This window comes from Aotus nancymaae, unplaced genomic scaffold, assembly GCF_030222135.1.
Source record: "Aotus nancymaae isolate 86718 unplaced genomic scaffold, 86718_ANA_hifiasm-v0.15.2.pri h1tg000079l, whole genome shotgun sequence".
Taxonomy (NCBI): domain Eukaryota; kingdom Metazoa; phylum Chordata; class Mammalia; order Primates; family Aotidae; genus Aotus; species Aotus nancymaae.
The window spans coordinates 1,093,859-1,116,088 of record NW_026988494.1 but is presented as its reverse complement, the minus strand read 5'-3'; the positions used below and the strand labels follow the sequence as shown (position 1 = coordinate 1,116,088).

The following is a 22,230-nucleotide window of genomic DNA, read 5'->3' as shown; positions in this document are numbered from 1 at the left end:
CCCAGGTTCAAGCGATTCTCCCGCCTCAGCCTCCCAAGTAGCTGGAATTACAGGCATGAACCACCACACCTGGCTAATTTTTGTATTTTTAGTAGAGATGGAGTTTCACTATGTTGGCCAGGTTGGTCTTAAACTCCTGGCCCCAGGTGATCCACCCGCCTCGGCCTCCCAAAGTGCTGGGATGACAGGCGTGAGCCACTGCGCCTGGCCAGAAGTGTAGTATTTTCTGTTGGGTCTAGTCATGTTGAGTTCTGGCAAAATGAGTGGTTTAAACAACTATTACTATGACAATTTGAACCTTGATTACTCATTTGAGGAGTTGTCATCCTCTTCCTCATTTTCTTGAGAAGGCCATCATAAGCAGTTAGCAATTTGGATATTTTAGCTGGGACTCATCTAAAGCAGTTAGGATCTGCTGGGAAGGAAATAACAGCTCAGTAGATTCCTGACAAATCTCTGCTCCCACACTTCTGCTCTCATACCAGAAAGCTGGTGCCAAAGTCAATATTCTGCCGGGCGCATTGGCCTGCCAAGAAGGGGTAGTTGGCTTGGGATGCAAAGCATAATGCTGGGAGGAAAAGCAGAGCCTCAACACCTTGTAAAAGAAAGGCATCCTTGGACTATAACTACTAATTAGGCTTTTTTAAAAAATGGACAGAATGTTTCTTGACTCAGAATCAGCTGATTTAAAAGCATTTCGCCTGGGGGAGCAGGTTTCCCAGAACTGAGAACGCATGATCCCTTTGGCCCCATTTAGATTTCAGTTGTTGCTCTTAGAACTTTGGAATAAATACTGGCCCCAGAAATACCATCATTTTGGGTTACACCAAGCAGAAACTGTTGAAAAAACGTGCGCTTTGACTGAAGAGACCTTCCAAACAGGCTTTGTGTGAGCAACATGGCTGTTTATTCACCTGGGTGCAGGTGGGCTAAGGCCAGAAAGGGCATTAGCAAAGGGCAGTGGGATAGGAGTTGGTTTTATAGGTTTGGGTAGTTTTTTGGGGAGTGGGGGTGTTGCAGAGTAAGATCGGTTATAGTGGTGGGGGGTAGGGGCAAAGGAGTATACATGATCACAAGTTCAGTTACAATGGCAGGGTTGGGTGAGAGGTATTTACATTCTCATAAGAACAGTTAAGATGGCAGGATTGGGTGAGGGGCTTGTCCAGGGAAGCGATCAGGGACAATGGCGAATGCAGGCAGGGGTGGGAGACATCAGCCGGAGCAGGCAGGACTTCAGACTTTCGGGCTCCAGGCCTGCATATGGAGACCTGACATAAACTATAGTATATACTGAGGGAGTTTTATGAACCAGTGTGTCAGGGCCATTTCTGGGGTTGGTGGGAGGACAGCACAGGAGAACACTACAGGGACATGCAACAAATGGTACATTGTAAGCTTTTCAAGTGAACTACTTTTTTCTAATGAACCATAAAACTGCCATGGAAGAGAAAAGTAGGTATATCACAACCAGACAAAATGCAGATCAAGAAGGGAAATAATTACTCTGATGACAGAATGTTGGGGAGAAGTTGTGTAAATATCTCTGATATTGCTAATACCTGCTGGCAGGATTTCCATTATTTCAACTGCTACCTCCCTACTTTGCCTTTGCAGCAGCAGCCAGTGCAGGGGACGAAGTGTCCAAGCCTCCGATTTTGTTTCCACTGATTTGCTGGAATTTAGGGATTATGTAAAATTGGAATCAAAAGCTCCAACTCCATCCCTTACATTTCTTTCAGATAATTGCCAAGGAAGGGGTGAAGGCATTGAGTGTATCAGAACTACAGGCTGCCTGTAGGGCCCGAGGTATGAGATCACTGGGTCTCACAGAGGAACAATTGCAACAACAGCTCACAGAGGCAAGTAGCAGCACCCCTCCAGGGCCCTCTTCCCCAGAACGCTCCCCCTTACAATATGCAAACCTCCTCATGTGATTTCTCCTTTGCCAGTGAACCATCTTACCTAATTTGCCTTATTTCATTGAGCAGTGGGATGCTGAAGAACTAGGTTGATTTTTCCCTTTGATTGAGATTAGGTACTCTATCAGTTTTCTATTGCTGCCTAAGAACCATGAACTTAGTGGCTTAAAATCAGTGTATTAGCTCACAGTTGGTAGGTCAGAAGCGTAGGCTGTATTCCTTTGGAGGCTGTGGGAAATGACCTGCTTCCAAGTTCATTCAGTTTGTTGGCTGAACTTAGTTCCTTGCAGCTGTCGGACTGAGGTCTTTGTTTCATGGCTGGCTGTGAGCCCCAGGCTACTCTCAGCTCCTATTAGCTACCTGTATTCTTTGCTTCTTGGCCCCCTCCATCTGCAGAGCCAGCATCAGAGGACTTCTCACATGCCAGAGCCTCCTCGTGCTTGAAATCTCCAGTTTCCCCCGTGTTTGACCTCTAGCCCCAAATTTATGGTCTCATGTGATTAGGTGAGGCCCATCCAAATAATCTCCCTATCTTAAGGTCAACCGACTTGGGACCTCAATTACATCTGTAAAATCCTTTCATACAGTGCCCAGAATACTGCTGAGTAACTAGACGGTGTGGGTACCCCAGGGACAAGGTGTCTTGGGGCCACCTTAGAATTTTACCTACTCCACGTAGTGTAAAGGGTCCTGGCAAAAATTTCAGTTCAAGGCTTGTCATCTGTGTGAATCTGTCTGGGGGTCCCCACTTTGCCTGGTGGCCCACCTGGGGCTGTTTTTCAATTAGTGCCCCAAACCAACATACGCTATGGTAACCCATGTTTAATATTTTTCCTCAGATAGCATATTTATACTTTAAGAACATCAATGCTTTAAAACAAAGGAGTAACTCCTATTACATTTCATTCCTATCATTGTTATAAATTCCATGAAGAACGTGCAGATGGTGTTACGGTAGCAGCCGTGGTGTGGCTTGGAAATCATGGGTTGGGGGAGTGGAGGCGCTAGATGACCGTGGGTTCCTCCGGCTCTGGCATTCTGTGATTCTCACAGTGTTGTTCCCCTCCCATTCTCCAGTGGCAGGACCTCCACCTGAAGGAGAACGTCCCTCCTTCCCTTTTGCTCCTGTCCCGTACCTTCTACCTGATAGATGTGAAGCCCAAGCCAATTGAGATACCACTCAGTGGAGAGGTGAGTACCTGGGTTAATGTGGACCCTCGACATCCATCCAACTGAGGCCTCTCCATAAATGCTTGGTGTACTCTTGCAGTCAGAGCAGGCATTTCTTTTGGCCTTTTAGAATTTGGTCCAACTAGCTTTATATGTTTATATGTTTTAAAAATTCCCCAAAATACACACAAAACAAAAACAAAGGCTAGGTGTGGTGGCTCACACCTGTAATCCCAGCACTTTGGGAGGCCGAGGCGGGTGGATCACCTGAGGTCAGGAGTTTGAGACCAGCCTGACCAACATGGTGAAACCCCATCTCTACTAAAAATACAAAAATTAGCTGGGTGTGGTGATGCACACCTGTAATCCCAGCTACTTGGGAGGCTGAAGCAGAATTTTTATATTTTTAGTAGAGACGGGGTTTCTCCATGTTGGTCAGGCTGGTCTCAAACTCCCGACCTCAGGTGGTCTGCCTGCGTTGGCCTCCCAAAGTGCTGGGATTACAGGTGTGAGCCAGCGCACCTGGCCAGTAGTAGTTTATTCCTTTTCCTTAATCTATCTCATCTTCATTAGCAGATTGGTGTAACTGGTTGTGTGTATCTGTGCGTTTCTTCTGCTTTCTCCTTTTAGACTGAACGGTTCCTGTTCTATTTCATTTGTCCAGATTCCTATTAATTTTTAAGCATTGATAGGCTAATCTAGAATGTCCTTCAACTCACTTCCTTAATCATTTTCCTTCTTAGTGTTGTATGGAAGAGCACAGGATTGGCCCAGTCACTACAGCATCTTGCTCTGGGCCCATCAGAAAGGGCCTCCTGCTTCTCTAGCTGGTGGCTTCCTGTCTGACTCAGAACCCTGCATGAGTAAGAAAGGAAAGACTCTTGTAGAAGATGCTACACTGTGGTTTAGAGGATCAGTCATTTTACATCTTAATTAGATGTAACTGAGACAAGCCTTGGACAAGCCAAGGAAAATTATTTGAAGTCCAGTATGAAAACTTGACTTCAGGAAACACCATCTTGCTTTCCATTTTCATATCTGATTTTCGGATTTGTCCAGGAAAAATTCTAGGGAGACTGGGAGCAGTTTTAGAGTATAGACCATGTTCTAAAGGCAGGGTAGTGGGTTCTTATTCTATCCAACTCTTGGATCCATTCATTCGAGACAGACCAAAATTAATTGTCATTCTTAGATTGCTCTAGAGGCAAGAAAATCTTGGAGGAGCTCATTGTCTCAGCTAAATTTGGGTTCTCAGAATTATTCTAGAGGGCCATAAACTCTTTATCCTGATGTTGCTTTCTGGTATGGGTGAAAAAGGAATTAAGGACAAAATGATTAGCGCCTAAGCATTTTATTGGCTTTTTCCCCACTCATATTTTTAAACTTCTATTCTACACGTAGAATACAAAATGAGAACACGTAGCATGCTAGGTTCTGTGAAGAACAGAGACATCAAATCAAATGTACTGTAATATAGCTACCTATTCTATCACCACCCCCATTCTGATCGTTATCTGTTTTAATGCCACCCCTCTCCCCATCTTCCTTGTGTTACAGGATCTTACCATTTTAGTAAGTCAGGCAATTTTATCATTTATTATTAGATACTAAAAATGATAAAGATGCAATTTAGACCAAGTTATATCAATGCTATTAGAAAATGATAATTGAGGCCAGGTGTGGTGGCTCACACTTGTAATCCCAGCACTTTGGGAGGCTGAGGCAGGTGGATCACCTGAGGTCAGGAGTTCAAGACCAGCCTGGCCAACAAGGTAAAACCCCATCTCTGCTAAAAATACAAAAGTTAGTAGCTAGTCATGGTGGTAGGCGCTTGTAATCCCAGCTACTCAGGAGGCTGAGGCAGGGATAATTGCTTGAACCCAGGAGGTGGAGGTTGCAGTGAGCTGAGATCATGCCACTGCACTCCAGCCTGGGTGACAGAGCGAGGCTGTCTCTAAAAAAAAACAAACAACAACAAAAAGTAAAATGACAATTGAGAAATGGCTTTTTATTTTTGAGGCTGACAGCAGGATCAGTATTGGCAAATCAGTGGATTGCTAATGAATGAGTATTTTAAATGCTAGAATGAAATGAGAGTGCAACTTTTGTATATACTGAGTTGCTATGTCAGGGGCATATTTCCTATGTTACTCAAAAAGGGTATAGTTGGAGGAGGAAGTTAGGGATTTAGTGGAAAGCAAATTGTGCTAAAAAGGGTACTGACTACTGTAAAAGAGTTTCTGAGTTTTAGGAAGAGCAGAAAGCTTGTGATATATAAAATGTTTCTCTCCCCAGGCTCCAAAGACAGATATTCTTGCGGAATTACCTGCTTTCACTGAATCTAAAGAGAACATGGTGGATCTTGCACCTCAACTGAAGGGAACCAAGGTTAGATGGTTACTTTCCATTTGGTTAATTAGACTAAAAAATGAAAATAGCAATAGGTCAATTTCTCCTGTTTTAATCCCCTTAATGAAACTGAAATTCAATACAATGTTCCTTAATAAGGAACATTTATTGTACTGTTTGATCTGTTTCTAAGGAAGCTTAATATTCTATAATTAGGTTTCAGATTTTGCCTTTTGAATCCTGTGCCAGGATATGAAGTCATCGTGACAAGTTCCTGGTAGTCAAGGCAGTGGACTGTAGATTAATACACACTTTGTTTTAAATAAGTAATCCAACTGTGAGTTCTGATGTTTAAGGATGAAGACTTTATATAGTCGCCACCAGTTACATCATCACCCATAACACCATCAACACCTCTTTCATTACCTAAAGGATCCATCACTACTTCTAAAGAAGCTGTAAATATCTTTAATAAAAGAAAAAGAAAGAGAAAACTCTTTCTCTCTAGTTATCTTTAAGGGTAGTGAGAATCTAGAATTAGTCCTATTGCAAAACACTGCACAATTCTTCCTGTTGTCCAAACAGGAAATTGTAGGCCGAACTTTAGTCATCTTATAACCGCTATGTTTTTTACTTCAGCTATCCAAAAGCAGGAAAAAAAATCCACCAATACAATTGCGGGTCAGACAAAAACATGCCAAGCGTAGAAGCCAATTACAATAGGCAGACCCTTTTTTTTATGTGCCAGATGGAAATAGTTTCTATGTGTTGTGTATTTTACACAGGCTTCTGATGTCAGGAAATACTAGCAGGAAGGCAACTTGAATTTCAGGAGAAATACATGTAAATAAGAAATTACTTATCTATCATCTAGTTTTCCCATTTGGGTGAAGAGCACAGGGCATGACACAGAGCACAGAGTAAACAGTGGGGAGGGAGACTGTGGAGAGCTGAATTGGGAAGTGGCTCTTGTAGACCAAAGACGCTCCTGGTGGGACAGAGAATCTATGAAGACACAGATGGGTAAGCCCCAAAAAGCATCCAAGGCACACATAGACCTTGTTTTTTGTACATCCTCTTTACCTTTTATTATCAAGGTAAATTATAATCTCAGATTTGACTTTGTGGTCTGTCAATATTTTGATTAAGAAAACAAAAAAGGGATTCACTCCTAAAGAATTTACAAGTCTAATTGTGACTAATGCCTACAGTCCTTATGTTTTTTACGCCTAGACACTCCAGGCCAAATCACAAAAGACAGAACAGCAAGGCTAGTTCAAAGGAGCATAAGGACTACTTGAGGATGGAGCTCACTCTCTCCAGCTTCTGGCCCTCAACAGTGGAATCTTTAAAGGACCTCCCAGCTAAGACTCTGGCTTCAGAGCGAGGATCAGCCGTTTAGCCCATGGGACAGTCCTTTGAGGCCTTGTAACCATTCCAGGTGATGTGAGTAGTAGTGAGACCAAATTCAGATCATTTAGAAAAATATAATTGCAAAGTCCCATTCCTCTGTACCATTGCCACCCCACTCAACTTTGTGTAAATCCCACCCCCGACCATATTGTTTTTTAACAGCTTCTTGTGTACATCCTTTTAGAGAGGAAATTTTTTGCATAATGGAATCAGCTTGGCACGTTAGATATGTCTGTCTCCTATGGCTTGGAATTCTAAGTAAGAACTTGGAAGCTCCGAAAACCATTATAAGAGCACCTGATTAACTTTCTGAATGACCCATCAGTAGGATCAGCACCCTGGAAACAAAGCACCTTATGAGACGGGATGGATATACTCCTCAGTAAGATCTTTCTGGATATAATGAAGAGAAGCTTCTTGGAGAAAATGGGGAGTTAAACATTGTCAAGCAGAAAAGATCTGGCTGCTTAGTTGTTCTGACATCCTCCTCTTGGGCCTGCAGAGGCTGCAAGAATCTGAGAGGCAGCCACTCTTCTAGCACATATGGCTTTCATTAGCCACCATTTTGTGAGGAAGCGTAATTAAGGGTTTAAGCCTTAACCATTTGTTTGTGTTAGGGGTGTGTTTCTGGTCAGTTTGTCTTTCGCAAACAAGACTATTAGTCATAGGGGTTGTGAAGGTCTACTATAATCCCTGTACTACCCAGCAACAAGTATTACGTTAGGATACTGATGTTTGGTGTTTTCAGTATTGCTAATACTACGTAACAGACAGATTGCCAGGCAGCTGACCGAGTTTTCTTCCCTTGGGGAGTGGTTAGAAGGCTAAAGGTATTTCAGCCTGTAGGTGATAAAATTAGATTTACTTGCCATGGTTAGATGGCAGTCAGTTAAAACAAAATTCAACCGTCCTGTCTGGGATCACCTAAATGTGAATGTCACCAGGACTTCAAGAATAAGCACTCTACGATGCTTTCTAAACTCCTGCTCCATTAGAGGAGCCCCATGTCCCACTAATGAAGCCCAGTTCTTAGGGAATGGATTCCTACCGTGCAAATACAACAGTCTGGATCTTGCCTAGTGAGGTGATTCACAATAAATTTTCCCATTTTAAAAATAATGGGTTTTAATTAGTCACATTGCAGGTGTTAAATGTGGGAAAGGGATTAGCTAAACTTGCTCAACCCTGTTTTAGCTGAGTGAGTCATACTGTTGGGCTGTCCTGCAGTTCCTTCTGGCTTTCCCTCCAAGCAGGGTGGGAATGAGCAGTCACCCAGTCAAGAAACCCGGGCCACCTGATATGCCTCTCCTCCCACTGTTCTGCTAGCAGCAGTCAGGGATGTTTCATTGTTCTCATCACTTAGGGGGCTTGGCTGTTGGGCTCAGTAATCCTTACATCTAGCCCCACCCAGTGGTGTTCTGGTAAATCATTAGCCACCAACTCTTTGATGGGGGAAAGCCCTGACAAATAGCATCTGCCTATTCCAGTGATATAAATACTCCCACCATGTTGATTTCAAGCCATTGCCATGGTACCACTGGACAGTGCAGAGTTGGGAGGAGACAGGCAATGTTCCTAGAGAGCCACGCACATTGCTGCTAGCCTCCCAGGGTAGAGACAATTATACTTCTTTTAGCATGTTTATGAAATAGATCTCTTCTGTGTGCGAAGACCAGCATGTAGGGCAGTATGATGGAAATGGTCCTGAATACTTCTGAGGATCCACCTAGAGGGAACCCGCCCAGACTAAGTCTTAGTAGTTGGGTTCTTGCCAACTGCCCTCTTCCCTGGCTCTCCTCAGCGGAGGGAATGGAAGGCTGTGCTGGCCGCCTCAGAGCTTTTTCCTCTCTGCACCCTTCTCTATAGATGCAGATACCTTGGCTATACCTGCTGCTAATGATCTCATTGGGTATGACTTCAGAAATTTTTTTTTTTAAAGACGGAGTCTCACACTGTCACCCAGGCTGGAGTGCAGTGGTGTGACCTTGGCTCACTGCAACCTCTGCTTCCTGGGTTCAAGCAATTCTTTTGCTTCAGTCTCCAGAGTAGCTCGAATTACAGGCATGTACCACCATGCCCAGCTAATTTTTGTATTTTTGTAGAGACAGGGTTTTGTCATGTTGGCCAGCCTGGTCTTGAACTCCCAACCTCAGGTGATCTGCCCACCTCGGCCTCCAAAAGTGCGGGGATTACAGGTGTAAGCCACTGCGCCCGGCCACTTTAGACATTCTCTAAAACCTAACCGCAGTGATGCTAGATGTGGCCTGTGTCTCACACAGAATTCTGCTACAACAGAGGTGGTGGCCTGACACTTATGGCCTTGCACCTGTGTCATGTCTAATTTCAAAACAAACCACATCCATGCTGTCCAATCAATTGCTCTGTAATGCCAAATCTAGGCTAAAGATTTCCCACTCACCACCAGCACACACTAACAGGCAGTAGTCGGACCAATGTGACTTGAGAGCAGACTGGTGTGTCACTTAATGCCAACTGAGACTTTAGTTCGCTGACTCCATCCAGACGTGGCTAATAAGCACAGCAACCTCATTATCATTGAGACAGATTTCTTGCCTCATTTGATGCTCAATCTTACTTACCTGAGATCAATACATTACATTAGCAAGGCCAAGGGACCGATGATTCCCAGCCTATGGCAATTTGAAAAGACAGAAAGGCAATATTGATTAATGCTGTGGTGATCCCAGCCCTAATCTTTTAACCCTCAGGAAACCAGAGAGACTTCAGTGCCTAGATAGCACAACATCTTCATTGGATAAACTGGATTCCTTTCCTCAGGAGACCCAGTCTGGTCCTCTAAGTAAAATGGCCATTTCATTTTCTCTCAGGTCAATTTCATTCTCTTTTATTTGACAGCTAGTGCAGTCTTTGGGGAAATTCATGGGTGATTTGAGTAGTAACAGCAAGGACATCACTGTAATAATGATAGTGCCTTATATTTTTCTAGCACCTCTCCCAAGGGCTTATGAAGCCTTTTAGATTCTTCATCCCTTCACACAACATTGCTTCAAGGTAGGGCCAAGGCAGAAATTATCATCACTATTTTACAAGGAAAGACACTCCTGTGCGGCCTCAAAGCAAACGATTTTAAGAGCTATAAATTCATTTCCTGGCTCTGTTCACCAAATGATGCCTTCTTTAAACATAAATACAAATTGTAATGTAAGCAGGTGCATATTTACAGAGAGAAACAAAGAGAACTTTACAATAGTGACCAACACTGAAGCTGCCAAGAAATACCTAGCGTGGAAATTTAAAGCAGCAATCCCATTTTCCCTACAGAAGTGAAAGCATATTGAACTTTCTTTTGTATTTAGCAGTAATCCAGCAAATGTAAGCTTTAAAATAGCGGCTGAGTGGTAGTTTGAGCCATGAGGTACTGGGTAGCCAGAATCCACTTGGTGAGGACAGTGATGACCAGCAGGTGGCAGAAGTAAATTCCAAGCAGCCAAAAACCAAAAACATTCAGAGAATTTTCCCCCCTTCCTGAGGGGCAGGGTGGAGTTTGGACAGGAAGAACTGTAAGAAGCCAAAGATCTGTGACAGTCCCAACAAATACAGTCTGGTCACTTGGATACAGGAAAGACGATCAGGGGAGGAATAACAACAAAAAAAGAAGCCAGGGACCTGAATGCGAAACTAGCCTCAGGTGACACATTCTCCTGCACTTAGAAGCACCAGCAAAACCACGCCCACACAGAGGGGGCAGACACGTCTGGGTTTGTGCTTCTGCAGACCTTCATCATTTGCTTTCCTTTTTGTTTTTTTGAGATGGAGTCTCGCTCTGTCGTCCAGGCTGGTGTGCAATGGCGTGATCTCGGCTCATTGCAGCCTCCGCCTCCGAGGTTCAAGGGATTCTCTTGCCTCAGCCTCCTGAGTAACTGGGATTATGGACGCCTACCACCACGCCAGGCTAATTTTTATATTTTTAGTAAAGACAGGGTTTCACCATGTTGGCCAGGCTGGTCTTGAACTCCTGACCTCAAGTTATCTGCCCACCTTGGCCTCCCAAAGTGCTGGGATTACAGGTGTGAAGCTTCCTCTTAATCACTTTAGCTCTACCCCGTGTGGCTATTCCTAGGTAGGTGTCCCCCTCCCCAGCTCAACCCCACAGGTTTCCTCAGAGGAAACCATCTGTGGTTGATGGCTGCTGGGCCTTGGCCCTCTGCCCAGCGCCTCTGGTGCATGGACAGGGGTTCCTGCCCTTGATGCAGACATCTTCTTTTCCTGACTTTCCAAAAGTATCGGAGAGGCAGGAGGTGTGTTGTGAGGTCTGGGCGCGGGACCTAGGAGGAAGAGGTTACAAGGAGCCTGCGCAGGGAGCGTGTGGTGCCCTTGTGACAGAGCCAGCCCCAGAGCCCGTGAGTGTCCCTCTTCCAGTGGACATTCTTGCCCTTTTCACACAGTCCATAGAAAAATGAAGCAGCAGCAATTTTTATTGAGGGACCTAAACTGAAAATAGGTTTAGAACATAATTTAAAAAAATAAAACAGCAAAAGTAGCAAAAAATATATGACCTTTTTAAAAACATTTTCTTTTTTTTCTTTTTTCTTTGATTTTAATATATAGCAACTGATGCCTCCCAGCCACCAGGAGCATCTTACCCGATGGGTAAATCTCTGGTAATGACCCTTTTAAAAAGACATGTAAATATATACTCAGATTTATACACTTTGTGTTTTCTTCATAGCTATGTACAGAGCCCCTAGTTCAGGGCTGAGCCCCAGGGCCACAACACTGCCCCCAACCTGGCCTTCACCTCACCATCCTCTGGTACCAGGCATTTGGTCAGCAAAGCAACTATCAGAATTAATAAGCCACTGGCACCACCTATCTGGAGCAGAGGTCACCTTCGGTCGAGGCCCAAAGCACTGATCTCCCTACTGCTGTAGCCCTGAGGACAAGGCACCTGCCGCCAGAGTGCAAGGGGCTTCTGGGTGAAGGCGAAACACACCAAACCCAAATGAGAAAGCTCAGGAGGCTCTCACTTGCATGCCTGTTCATCGGCTCCCACTCCCCGCCTTCCAGGCAGGACCTGGTGGCAGGGAGAGGTCTTGGTCCAACATCTGGGAGGGGATGAAGTGGCCGGCAGCAAGGATCTGCCTCTTTGCACCTCTCACTGCCAGGTGGAGAGGAGGAGGAGGAGGAAGAGGTGAGCTGAGCGGGGTGAAGGCAGGCCACACAGGAAGGCCCCTGGTAGGCAGCCAGCTCCTGCCAGCAGGAAAGGGGACAGAGACGGACGGGCAGTGGGCCTGGCAGGGGCTGTGGGTAAGGATTACAGCTGATGGTGGAGTCTGAGGAGGGTTTCGAGGGTGGCAGTCAGCGGCGTTTGAGTCCGCCATTGGCAAGCTGGGCTGGGTGTCGGGGCAGGCAGGGCTCCTCAGGTAGCGGCTCATGAGAGAAGACGGAATCCTCCCCTGAGGAGCACGTAGAGCTCCGGGTGTCGGGAAAGCTGGGGGAGTACTGGTCCAGGGGCATGGACAGGTCCAGGTACTCCTGTGAGGGGCAAGAGGAAGCAGCAATGGGCTGGGCCCCTCCTCCCCGCTCAGAGAGGTGCATGTGCGCAGTGGGGATGGCCTGAGCTCTGGCACGGGTAGCCTTACCTGGTTGGAGGTCAAGGCCACGATGCGGTCCAGGTCTTCCACCAACTGCTTGAAGGTGGGTCTCTGCGAGGGCACTGCATGCCAGCAGTCCCGCATCATCATGTACCTGGGGCAGGACTGTAAGGTCAGGGAGGAAGGGCCACCTCCTGGAGATGGACATCCTCTAGTATAGCCCCCTGCCCCTCAAGCCCACTCTTGCCCCAGGGCCTGGCTTGGGGCCTCCGACATCTCCTCAGACTTACAGCTCGTTGGTGCAGTTACTGGGCTTGTCCATGCGGTGACCCTCCTTCAGCAGCTTAAAAAGCTCCTCCACCGGCACGCCGGGGTATGGGGAGCCGCCCAGAGTGAAGATCTCCCACAGGAGCACCCCAAAAGACCACCTGCAGACAGGTGCAGAGCCATGGGTGTTAGAGCTTGTCCATCTCCCTTCCCCCAGCACAAATCCTCCACCCAGGGCAGTGCCAGGAGACAGCGTGGAGAACAGATCAGCCTTTCAACATCTGGAGCAGAGGCAATGGCCACAATGTTCTGCTTTTCTCTTGGGGCGGAAGGACTCGTCCGTCCAGGGGGAATGCAGGACTCTGCGGTGGTGGAAGTTCTTTATCCCATGCCTCCCTGGCAACTGCTTATTGAAAACTCACACATCACTCTGGTGGGTGTAGATCCGGTCAAACAATGCCTCAGGTGCCATCCACTTCACAGGCAGTCGGCCCTGCAAGCAGCACAGGGGAGGTTGGGGTGGCCCCGGGCAGGGCCGTGACGACACAGGTGGGAAGGGACTGGGGGATGGGTTCTCAAGCCATCCCACCAATCCCTTGCTTCTCAGATGAAACCACCAGCATGGGGCAGCCCTGTTGGCACTCACGTTGGTTGTCTTTTTATAGTAGTCGATGTGGTGAATGTCCCGTGCGAGGCCGAAGTCTGCAATCTTCATCACGTTGTCCTCTGTCACCAGGACGTTCCTGGCGGCCAGGTCTCGGTGTATGCACTGAGGAAGGAGGAAGGGAGAGCAGGAGGAGGGAGGTGAGGGAGCTGGAAGGCTCTGGGGGCCGCCACCCGTGCAAGTGGCTGACTTGCCTCACAAGACTTCTCCTGTCACACCACTCTGCCCCTGAACCTTTGCTTTCCCTTCTAGAACGTTCTCTGCCAGCTCCAGGCTTCTCAATCATCAGAGCAAGCGCTCCTCCCTTCCCTCCCCGAAGGCTGGCCCTTTATATGCCTCTGCTTCGTCTGACACCACGCGTGTTCCTAGGTCCTGCCTCCCAGCAAAGCAAGTCCACGCTGAGCTGGGCTCAAATCAAGCTAGCGCTTACACACGGAACACTGCACTCAACGCTCACCGTTTCATTTTATCCTCATAACAATTCTACAACATAGGTATTATTATACTTTATTTTTTTTGAGACACAGTCTTGCTCTGTTGCACAGTGGTGTGATCATGGCTCATCCAGCCTCAAACTCCTGGGATCAAGCTAGCCTCCCACCTAAGCCTCCTGAGTAGCTGGGACTACCGGCACGCAGTACCACACCCAGCTAACTTTTAAATCTTTTTTTTTTTAAAGATGGGGTCTTACTGTTGTTGCCCAACCTTGTCTCAAACTTCTGAGCTCAAGCAATCCTCCTGCCTTGGCCACTGCACCCAGCTGATATTATTCTTATTTTGTATTTGAAGAATAGTTAAGAGGCTACACAGAAAATGGCAATGTACAGATCTGACCCTCCATCAGTCTGACCTCAAGGCCAACTGGCTACACTGGTTCTCCTGACTCTGCGGTTGCCAGAGAGCCTAAGACAATGCACAGGGCCTGTGCTCAATGCATCCACAACGCCACCACAAGATGACAAGTCACAGGCTGGAGGACTGGGGGGGGCACTGTTCCCGCCCCGGCATTACCCAGGGGAGCCTTCAGGTTCCACACCTTCTTGGAGGCCAGATACTCCATGCCTCGGGCCACCTGATAGGCGCAGGACACCAGGTCCTTGGAGGAGAGCTGCTCCTCTGGGTTGTGGCTGGGGTTGTAGCAGTATTCCAGCCCCGGGGGCCTCCGGGCCTGCAGGTACTCCCGCAGGTTGCCCTTGGAGGCATACTCCACGATGACATACAAGGGACCTGCGGGCACAGGAGGAAGAGGCCACGCAGCCGGCAGCAGGTGAGCAGGTTTGGCATCACCTCATGGAAACCCCGCCCCCAGCAGCACACCCCAGCCAACCTCCCCTCTCCTGCCTCCTTTTAGGGGACCTGGGAAATCCATTCTACTACCCAAAGAAAATCAGAGACATAGTTATTCCTGGCATAGTCCAGAAATTTCCCAAGCAACGTTGGGAAAAGAGCCCCAGTTTGTTTATTTTTGAGATGGAGTCTCGCTCTGTCACCCAGGCTAGAGTGCAGTGGTATAATTTTCAGCTCACTGCAACCTCCGCCTTACAGATTCAAGTGATTCTCCTGCCTCAGTCTCCCAAGTAGCTGGGATTACAGGCATGCACCACGCCGCCTGGCTAACTTTTGTATTCTTAGTAGAGATGGGGTTTCATCTTGTTAGCCATGCTGGTCTCAAACTCCTGATCTCAAGTGATCCTCCCACCTTGGCCTCCCAAAGTGCTGTGATTACAGGAGTGGACACTGTACCCAGCCTGAGCGCCCTAATTTAGACTATAATTACTCAGCTGTCTCTGTTAACACACCACGTGTGTGAATCTAGGTATCTTTATTCTCAGATGAACACATATGGGCTAAGCCCAGACCCTGAGAAACACATTTTAACCTCTGCCAAAACAGCCTCTCTTAACCCCCTTCCCTAACAGCTCAGACCTTCTGCCTGCTGGGGAGGGAAGGCCGGCCTGGCCGGGACCCACCGTCCTGCGTGCAGGCCCCCAGCAGGTTGATGATGTTCTTATGCTTCCCGATCATCTTCATCATCTCCATTTCTGAGATCAGGTCTGACAAGTCTTTCTCTGTTGCATCCGCTTTAAAGAACACGTTGAGACTCAATTAATTTTGGAAGGGAGGAGGGCAGGAGAAAGGCTAAGGGAGTGGGGTTTGTGCCAAGGGGCCACTTTTCTCTGGGACTTGATTCTCTCCTCCCAACTTCCACCTTCCCTCTCATGGGAGCTGTTGTTGCAATAGGTGGTAGTGGGCGGGGAGGGATGTGGGGAGAAAAGTCAGCAAGTGAGAGATCCAGGATAAACACCTAACCACAGCCCAGGTTGACGCCAAGAAACAGAGTGAGGTCACAGAACAATCTCAGGGTGCAGAACACCCCCTCCACTCCCAGGTAACCCCAAGCAGGCAGGGGAGCAGGTGTGGGCAGCAAAAGCACCAGAGAAGCTGTTCTGCTGGGCCCGAGGCCTGCTGTTTGTTTGGAATGGGACAAGATTGTCTCTGCAAGGACAGAAGCATCACTTACACTTCAACATCTTCACAGCCACCTTGGTCACACGGTTGGGTTTGTCCTTGTCCAGTCCGATGGCCTCTGCCAACACCACCTGCCCAAAGCAGCCCTCTCCCAGGGGTTTTCCTAAGACCAGTCTTTCAGGGGAAACAGAGAGCGGCATTAAGTTGGGGCTGGTGAAGTTCGAACTTTGAGAGGCACCCCATCTCCACTTCTGTGTTTCACCCAACTGCGAGCAGAAAGTGGAAGTGAATGTTTCTGCAGGCATTTCACACACCTTCACTGCCCAGAAGGTGTTAGTATACACACCTTCCACCACTAGAATAGCAAGCAAAGGATGTCTTCAAAAAGTTAGGAGTTAAAGCATGATTACCTGTCCCGAGGCAGCTCCCAGCGAGGGTCTTCGGGAAGCTCATACTCAGAGACCCCTGCTAGCATGGGAGTCCCACTGGAGGAGAGCCGTGATGGCCGAACCAGAAGAACCCCAGAGTTCATGGATGCACTGGAGTCAGCAGACACCTGCAAGGAAGAGTGGGGTCACCCTAGAGCAAGGAGGGGGGACGGGGCGACTCCTTCCCATTCCTAGTCAGGGCTTCCCAACAATGGCAGAGGCACGTTTCTGTGTATCTGGTGTTCTTTCACCAACACAGAGTGGTCCGAAGACCACAGGAGGCCCAACTTCCAGGAATGACCTATTTCTGCCACTGGCTGGCCTTTCTGGATTTCATTCACATTTAAAATAAGCAGACCAAATGCACCTCTTCCAGCTTGATATTTTATAACTGGCCACTGCAGTAACAACTCTACTCTCACAACTCTTTGCAAATACTTTGCCTTAGCTTATGGATTCCTAACTCCCAAAGCACCTTCCAGAATGAGCACAGGCTTCTGAGGGAATGGTCTTTCTTGTATAGAAACCTGTACCTTCTATACAGTTTCCTCCCATGGGGAAGGGTGGGCACACAGGAGGACAAGGGGATAGTATGTGTCCCCACCCAAATCTCATCTTGAATTCCACGTGTTGTGGGAGGGACCTGGTGGGAGGACACTGACTCATGGGGGCAGATCTTTCTCGTGCTGTTCTTGTGACAGTGAATAAATCTCATGAGATCTGATGGTTTTTAAAGGGGAGTTTCCCTGCACAAGCTCTCTTTTCTCATCTGCTGCCATGTAAGACATGCCTTTTGCCTCCTGCCATGATTGTGAGGCCTCCCCAGCCACGTGCAACTGTGAGTTCATTAAATCTTTTTCTTTTGTAAATTGCCCAGTCTTGGGTATGTCTTTATCAGCAGCGTGAAAACGCACTGATACAGACAGTCCTCTTCTCTACCCTGCATCTCTGCACTTCTAAGCAGCCCTTGGGGACAGTTCAAATGCATGCTATTGGCTGCACATTCCATCCAGATATGGGACTTCCTCCCAATCCATGTGCCAGGGGTCCGGGGGACTTGCAATGGGATATGGAGGGTGCAGAAGATTCACAGGCTACACTAGCTTAAAACAGACTCTGGAGCACTTAGTTCATGACATTCTGCTGTGCCTGGCTCAGAAGCCAGAAACCCAAGCCCAAAGCTGTAGATTAGGGACAGTGGAGAGGCCAGCGGATTAGAGGCCCAGAGAAAGAGGTGGTGCTGAGTGTGCAAATCCCCCATCTACTTTCTGTTACCTGTCTGCGCAGAGGGATGCTCTTGGCCAGCTTGTGCACGGCCATCTGGCTGTGGAAGTCACTCTTCTTGGTGCCGCTCTTCATCTTGTAGACGATGACCGACCCCACCATGCAGGAGATGAGGAAGGCCCCTGTGCAATAGATGATGATCTCCAGGTACAGGGGCGAGGTGATCACGGCCGGCCTCTCTTCCAGGGCTGAGTCAGTGCAAACAGGGTGTCAGCAGGTTTGGAGGGCCCCATCCATGCAAGGCTCCACTCCATTAGAAAAACAACACCTATCTCCTGTCCCCTGGGAACTTCCAGGGAGAAGAACCATGCCAGGTTCTAGCTAGGACTAGGATTGTGGCCCTAGGAGGATCGGACAAGCCCCTGATCTCAGAGGCTGCCTTCAGTGGACTGGAGCCATGGAAGAGGGATGGCCCGGAACCATCATGCTACGCAAGTCCCATCCTCATTCATTCCTGGGCCTCCTTGCTCAGCTGGACTGGACAGGTACAGGCACCAGGGACCCTGCAAGGGCCAGCTGAGAAGTCACTTCTGTGTGCCTTTCTTGGCCTCCTCAGGGAGCCATGGCCCTTCTCTGCAGAGCCTCAGCTCTGTGTGCATGCACTTAACACACAGGAACAGAGGTGTTTGAGTCCTCTGTCCCTAAGAAGCCACAGGGTCCCTGAGGGCAGGGCTGGTGCCTTGTTTATTTTTCCAGGCCACAGCCCCTGGTGATGGTGGCACTCACAGAATGAGGACAGAGGACAGGAGGGGAACCAGCCTGCACCCTGCTCAATGTCCCACTTGGGGTCTGTGTCATCTTGGTCGAGTCACACAGGTAAATATTTACACCTAGTCAAACCACAGGCAAAGCGGACTTAATTTCCAAAAAGAAGCTTTTTTTGGTAGTGCTTATGAATTCTACTTACAGGCTTCAACTCCTAAACCTTAAGCAAATGTGGTGGCAGGGGGGCAGGGGCTGCATTTTACTATTCTCTTCTCCCACCTTCAGATTAGGGTTCACCCCCGACCCCATTGCCACAGCAGCTAAGCCAGTTCAGTCCACCCTTCCCTTCAGCACGAGGGGCTGGGAGGCTCTCATCCCACCTCACGCAGCACTGATTTCACAGAACATGCTTTGCCCCACGGGTGTGGACAGCCCTCCTCCTTCCACAGGCCTCCTCCCAACCTTCCCCTTTAAAACGCATCAGCCAGCCTCAGAGGTGGCACCCCTCAGAACCCTCCCAGAGAGGCATGAGGCACGACCCCAGACTGAGCCCAGGAGAACGTCCCAAGGCCTGACAAGGAGACAGCAGAGCTGATGACAGGGAGAAGTGTTGCTGTTTTTTTCTTTCCCTGGTGTTGAGGAACAAAGACAAGTGATTGGGAGCACACGGGGAGCACGGACAGGACAAGGACAGGGACGATGAGAAAAACAGAACGCTTCTTGCCTCCAGCAGGGGCATCCGGAAATCCTGACGGGCAAGCAGGGCAGAGGGGGAAAGGAGGCGAGAGAGGAGAGGGCAGTGCAAGCAGGACCAAGAGCAGTGCCCAGGCCCACGTGCAGGACATTCCAAGAGACAGCAGCGAGCCCTGGCCCCGGGATTACCAGCCACCACCCTGAGCAGGCTGCAGGCTCCTTCCTCCCCAGATCAACACGCAGACCTCCCCTCGGGAGATGAGAGACGGCAGCGGCCAAAGAGCATACATGGACATCATGAAGCCTGCGTGGCTGCCCGGGACAGGCCTTTTTGAAGGCAGCTCAGTTCACGTGACCAGCAGACTTTCTCCTCCTCCAAAGGCATAGGATGGTAGGACAGGAGGAGGGTGGGCTGCTCTTTGCAAGCAGCAAGCCCCCCTGGGCTGAGCGCCTGAGTGCAGGGAGAAGAGGCATGGGGCCCTATCTTGAGACTTTTAGATGCTCAGTACCCAGCGGAGGAGGGAAGGCTGCTGGAGCCAAGGATGGAAGGAGCCTGCCGTGGAGGAGTCCGGCTGCAGGGTCAACCCAGATCCCGCGCATGCATTGCACTGGCCATGGGAGAGCAGAGGCAGGTGGACAAGTGGGAGGCTTCCCTGTGCCTGCAAAACTAGGGAAGCTCTTCTCTCAGGCGAGAGGATTCAGCCCTTAAAGCTGGGGCAGGGTGTGGTACCAGGCAGGCAGGAGCCCATTCTTCTAGCTCTCCTGCCTCTGTGTCTCCCCAAGCCTGGAAATGCATGCTCCCCCCGTGCCCATGGCGAGGGCAGGACATCGAGAGGAGAAGTTACAGTGTGTACCTTCCAGAACGGTCAACCATGCAGAGTGATGGGAGAGTCCGATAGAGTTACCCGCCAAGCACGTATACTCCCCTGCGTCCTCAAAGGAGACGTTTCTTAAGTGAAGCACCTCCATCTCTTTGTCGGTGGTATTCACTCCAGCAGTCTAAAAGAGACAACGGAAGCAAAATGGACAAGCACAGGACATGAGTCCTCTAAGAGACGCAGAGCAAGGGAGGGAGAGACAGAGGGGCGGGGACCAGAGGAAGAAATGCTCCCCCGCATCTTCTTCGCAACAAGGAACAAACGAAAACCACCAGGCAGCAAAACCTGTTAGAAGAAGAGGGTGAGACCCTGAGGGAGGACCTCCGGCAGACCTGAGAGGACGATGGCTGGTTACGACCCTTCACCAGACGCTGGCAGCCACTGGCCCATCCGAGCATGCGGGCGGTGAGCGGCATGGAGAAATGGGGCCGGCAGGTGGGGACTGTTTGGTTTTAGGTAAAGATAGCCAGAGGGTGAACACAGGAGGGATGGCGGGGGCTGCAGACACACACACACGCACACACAGACACACACGCATGTGTTCGTATACAGCCTGCAGATGCGAGTATGCAAGGGAATGCCTGGCCCCTTCTCTCTCTTGTTTTTAGAAATGGGGTCTCACTCTGTCACCCAGGCTGGAGTACAGTGGCACAAACATAGCTCACTGCAGCCTCGACCTTCTGAGCTCAGGCAATCCTCCTGCCTCAGACTTCAGACTAGCTGAGACTACAGGCACATGCTACCATGCTTGGCTAATTTATTTTATTTATAGAGATGGAGTCTTGCTGTGTTGCCCAAGTTGGTCTCAACCTCCTGGTTTCAAGCGATCCTCTCACCTCAGTCTTCCAAAGTGCTGGGATTACAGGCGTGAACCACCATGCCTGGCCTAAGGCCCCTTCTCTTAACCACCACTCACACCTTCTGTCTGAAGTAGCATTTGTAACGAAGCAAGACTGTGTTCCCATGAGTCCTCACATGGATCCACACACAGCCAAGGAACACACAGAAGGCAGACAGGGAGCCCGCAGACACCAACACAGTGACAAACCAAACCAGCCTCCCAGGCCGGGCATTTTTCCATGGCTCTGGGCACTAGAAACACAGTAGGGTGACAGGGACAGTCCAGCACTGGCTTCCCCGCCTGCCCGGCAACTCGAGGCCTACATCACATCCCCAGCACAGGGTCCCGTCCATCTCCCCATTACCTTTTGCCACAGGTCTGGTGACAGTGAGCCACGCAGACTGGTTAGCTTCACCAATATAATTGGAAACCTTACACACATACTCCCCGCTCTGGGCCTCTGTCACATTGAACAGGGTCAGCACCTCCGCATCCGAGCTATTAATCCCCGAATGCTGGAACAAACCAACGACACACCAGTCAGTTGGGCAAACGCTGGGATGTGGCCACGCACGTTGCTCCTGTGTAACTTTCAGGCAGGCCCAGGGAGTGAAGGGAGATGTTAAGTGAGATTTATTATCTTCTCTTTTAGTTTTTCTTTCTTTCTTTTTTTTTTTTTTGAGACAGAGTCCCACTCACTCTGTCACCCAGGCTGGAGTGCAGTAGCGTGATCTCAGCTCACTGCAACGTCTGCCTCCTGGGTTCAAGCAGTTCTCCTGCCTCAGCCTCCTGAGTAGCTGGGACTACAGGTGCCCACCACCACGCACAGCGAATTTTTCTATTTTTAGTAGAGACGGGGTTTCACCACGTTGGCCAGGCTGGCTTCGAACTCCTGACAAGTGATCTGCTGGCCTCAGCCTCCCAAAGTGCTGGGATTACAGGCGTGAGCCATAGTGCCCAGCCTTCTTTCCCTTTTACAAGGACAGAACAAATGGACTTCAGAAGTCCAAAGCATTTGATTGTGGGGGGAGGGGAATCACTGCTTCAAATGGAATATTCTGTTTGTATTTAACCCACTCCCTCCAGGACTGGAGCAGGAGTTGTGAGTGGAGACAGTGACCAAGGTCCTACAGAGCAGTTTTAGCACCAGCGGCAAAAAGAAGGGAGGGCCAGTATATCTCTGAGACAGCCGAGCCAGGGGAGGATGAGGTCTAACTCTGGGACAAGGAGGTAAACAACTTTCCCAGCTTCTGGTTCCTTCCTGTTGCAAGATCCACTGGAGATTTAGGCAATTACCTTCCCTGGATTAATGGAGCATTCAGGGACAATGAATGTCTGGGAGTGAGAGGAAAAAGGAAGAAAATGCCATTACTCCTCGCATGGCTTAGAATTTATAGGTAGCTTTTGTTTCTCCAACTCTTCATAAGAGATGCTCTTATCATGCACCCCATTTGTCAGAAAGATCGTACGTAACTCAGGAAGCAGAGCTAAAACTGGGAAACGCTTGCTGGAAAGGCTCTGGTCTCAGGCAATGAAAAGGCAGGGGTCCAAATGCCTTCCTTGCGTGGCTGACC

The 22,230-nt window shown here is 49.0% G+C and overlaps 2 protein-coding genes across 18 annotated transcripts in view; one reads left to right on the top strand and one right to left on the bottom strand.

Annotated features, from left to right (window-relative positions):
* LETM2 (leucine zipper and EF-hand containing transmembrane protein 2) overlaps positions 1–22,230 on the top strand; it is a 39,308-nt gene that overhangs the window by 15,191 nt on the left and 1,887 nt on the right. For 3 of the 8 annotated variants that reach the window (XM_012475967.3, XM_012475969.2, XM_012475968.3), the window contains 3 exons: positions 1,740–1,859; positions 2,997–3,110; positions 5,385–5,902. In XM_012475967.3, the coding sequence (XP_012331390.1) occupies positions 1,740–1,859; positions 2,997–3,110; positions 5,385–5,630 (480 nt within the window). In that variant the 3' untranslated portion in view covers positions 5,631–5,902. Of the gene's footprint in view, positions 1–1,739; positions 1,860–2,996; positions 3,156–5,384; positions 5,903–6,671; positions 11,542–22,230 lie in introns of those variants that run through there. The other 5 variants (XM_064368673.1, XM_012475970.3, XM_012475972.3 and 2 more) reach the window with 5 other exon arrangements.
* Positions 11,291–22,230, bottom strand: part of FGFR1 (fibroblast growth factor receptor 1) — a 60,179-nt gene continuing 49,239 nt past the window's right edge. For 7 of the 10 annotated variants that reach the window (XM_012475955.2, XM_012475960.3, XM_012475964.3 and 4 more), the window contains 11 exons: positions 19,792–19,936; positions 17,525–17,727; positions 16,238–16,383; positions 15,880–16,001; positions 15,329–15,439; positions 14,395–14,585; positions 13,341–13,463; positions 13,117–13,187; positions 12,718–12,855; positions 12,476–12,581; positions 11,291–12,368 (listed from right to left, as the gene is read on the bottom strand). In XM_012475955.2, coding sequence (XP_012331378.1) covers positions 12,192–12,368; positions 12,476–12,581; positions 12,718–12,855; positions 13,117–13,187; positions 13,341–13,463; positions 14,395–14,585; positions 15,329–15,439; positions 15,880–16,001; positions 16,238–16,383; positions 17,525–17,727; positions 19,792–19,936 — 1,533 coding nt within the window. In that variant the 3' untranslated portion in view covers positions 11,291–12,191. The remainder of the gene's footprint in view (positions 12,369–12,475; positions 12,582–12,717; positions 12,856–13,116; positions 13,188–13,340; positions 13,464–14,394; positions 14,586–15,328; positions 15,440–15,879; positions 16,002–16,237; positions 16,384–17,524; positions 17,728–19,791; positions 19,937–22,230) is intronic. The other 3 variants (XM_012475961.2, XM_012475963.3, XM_064368670.1) reach the window with 1 other exon arrangement.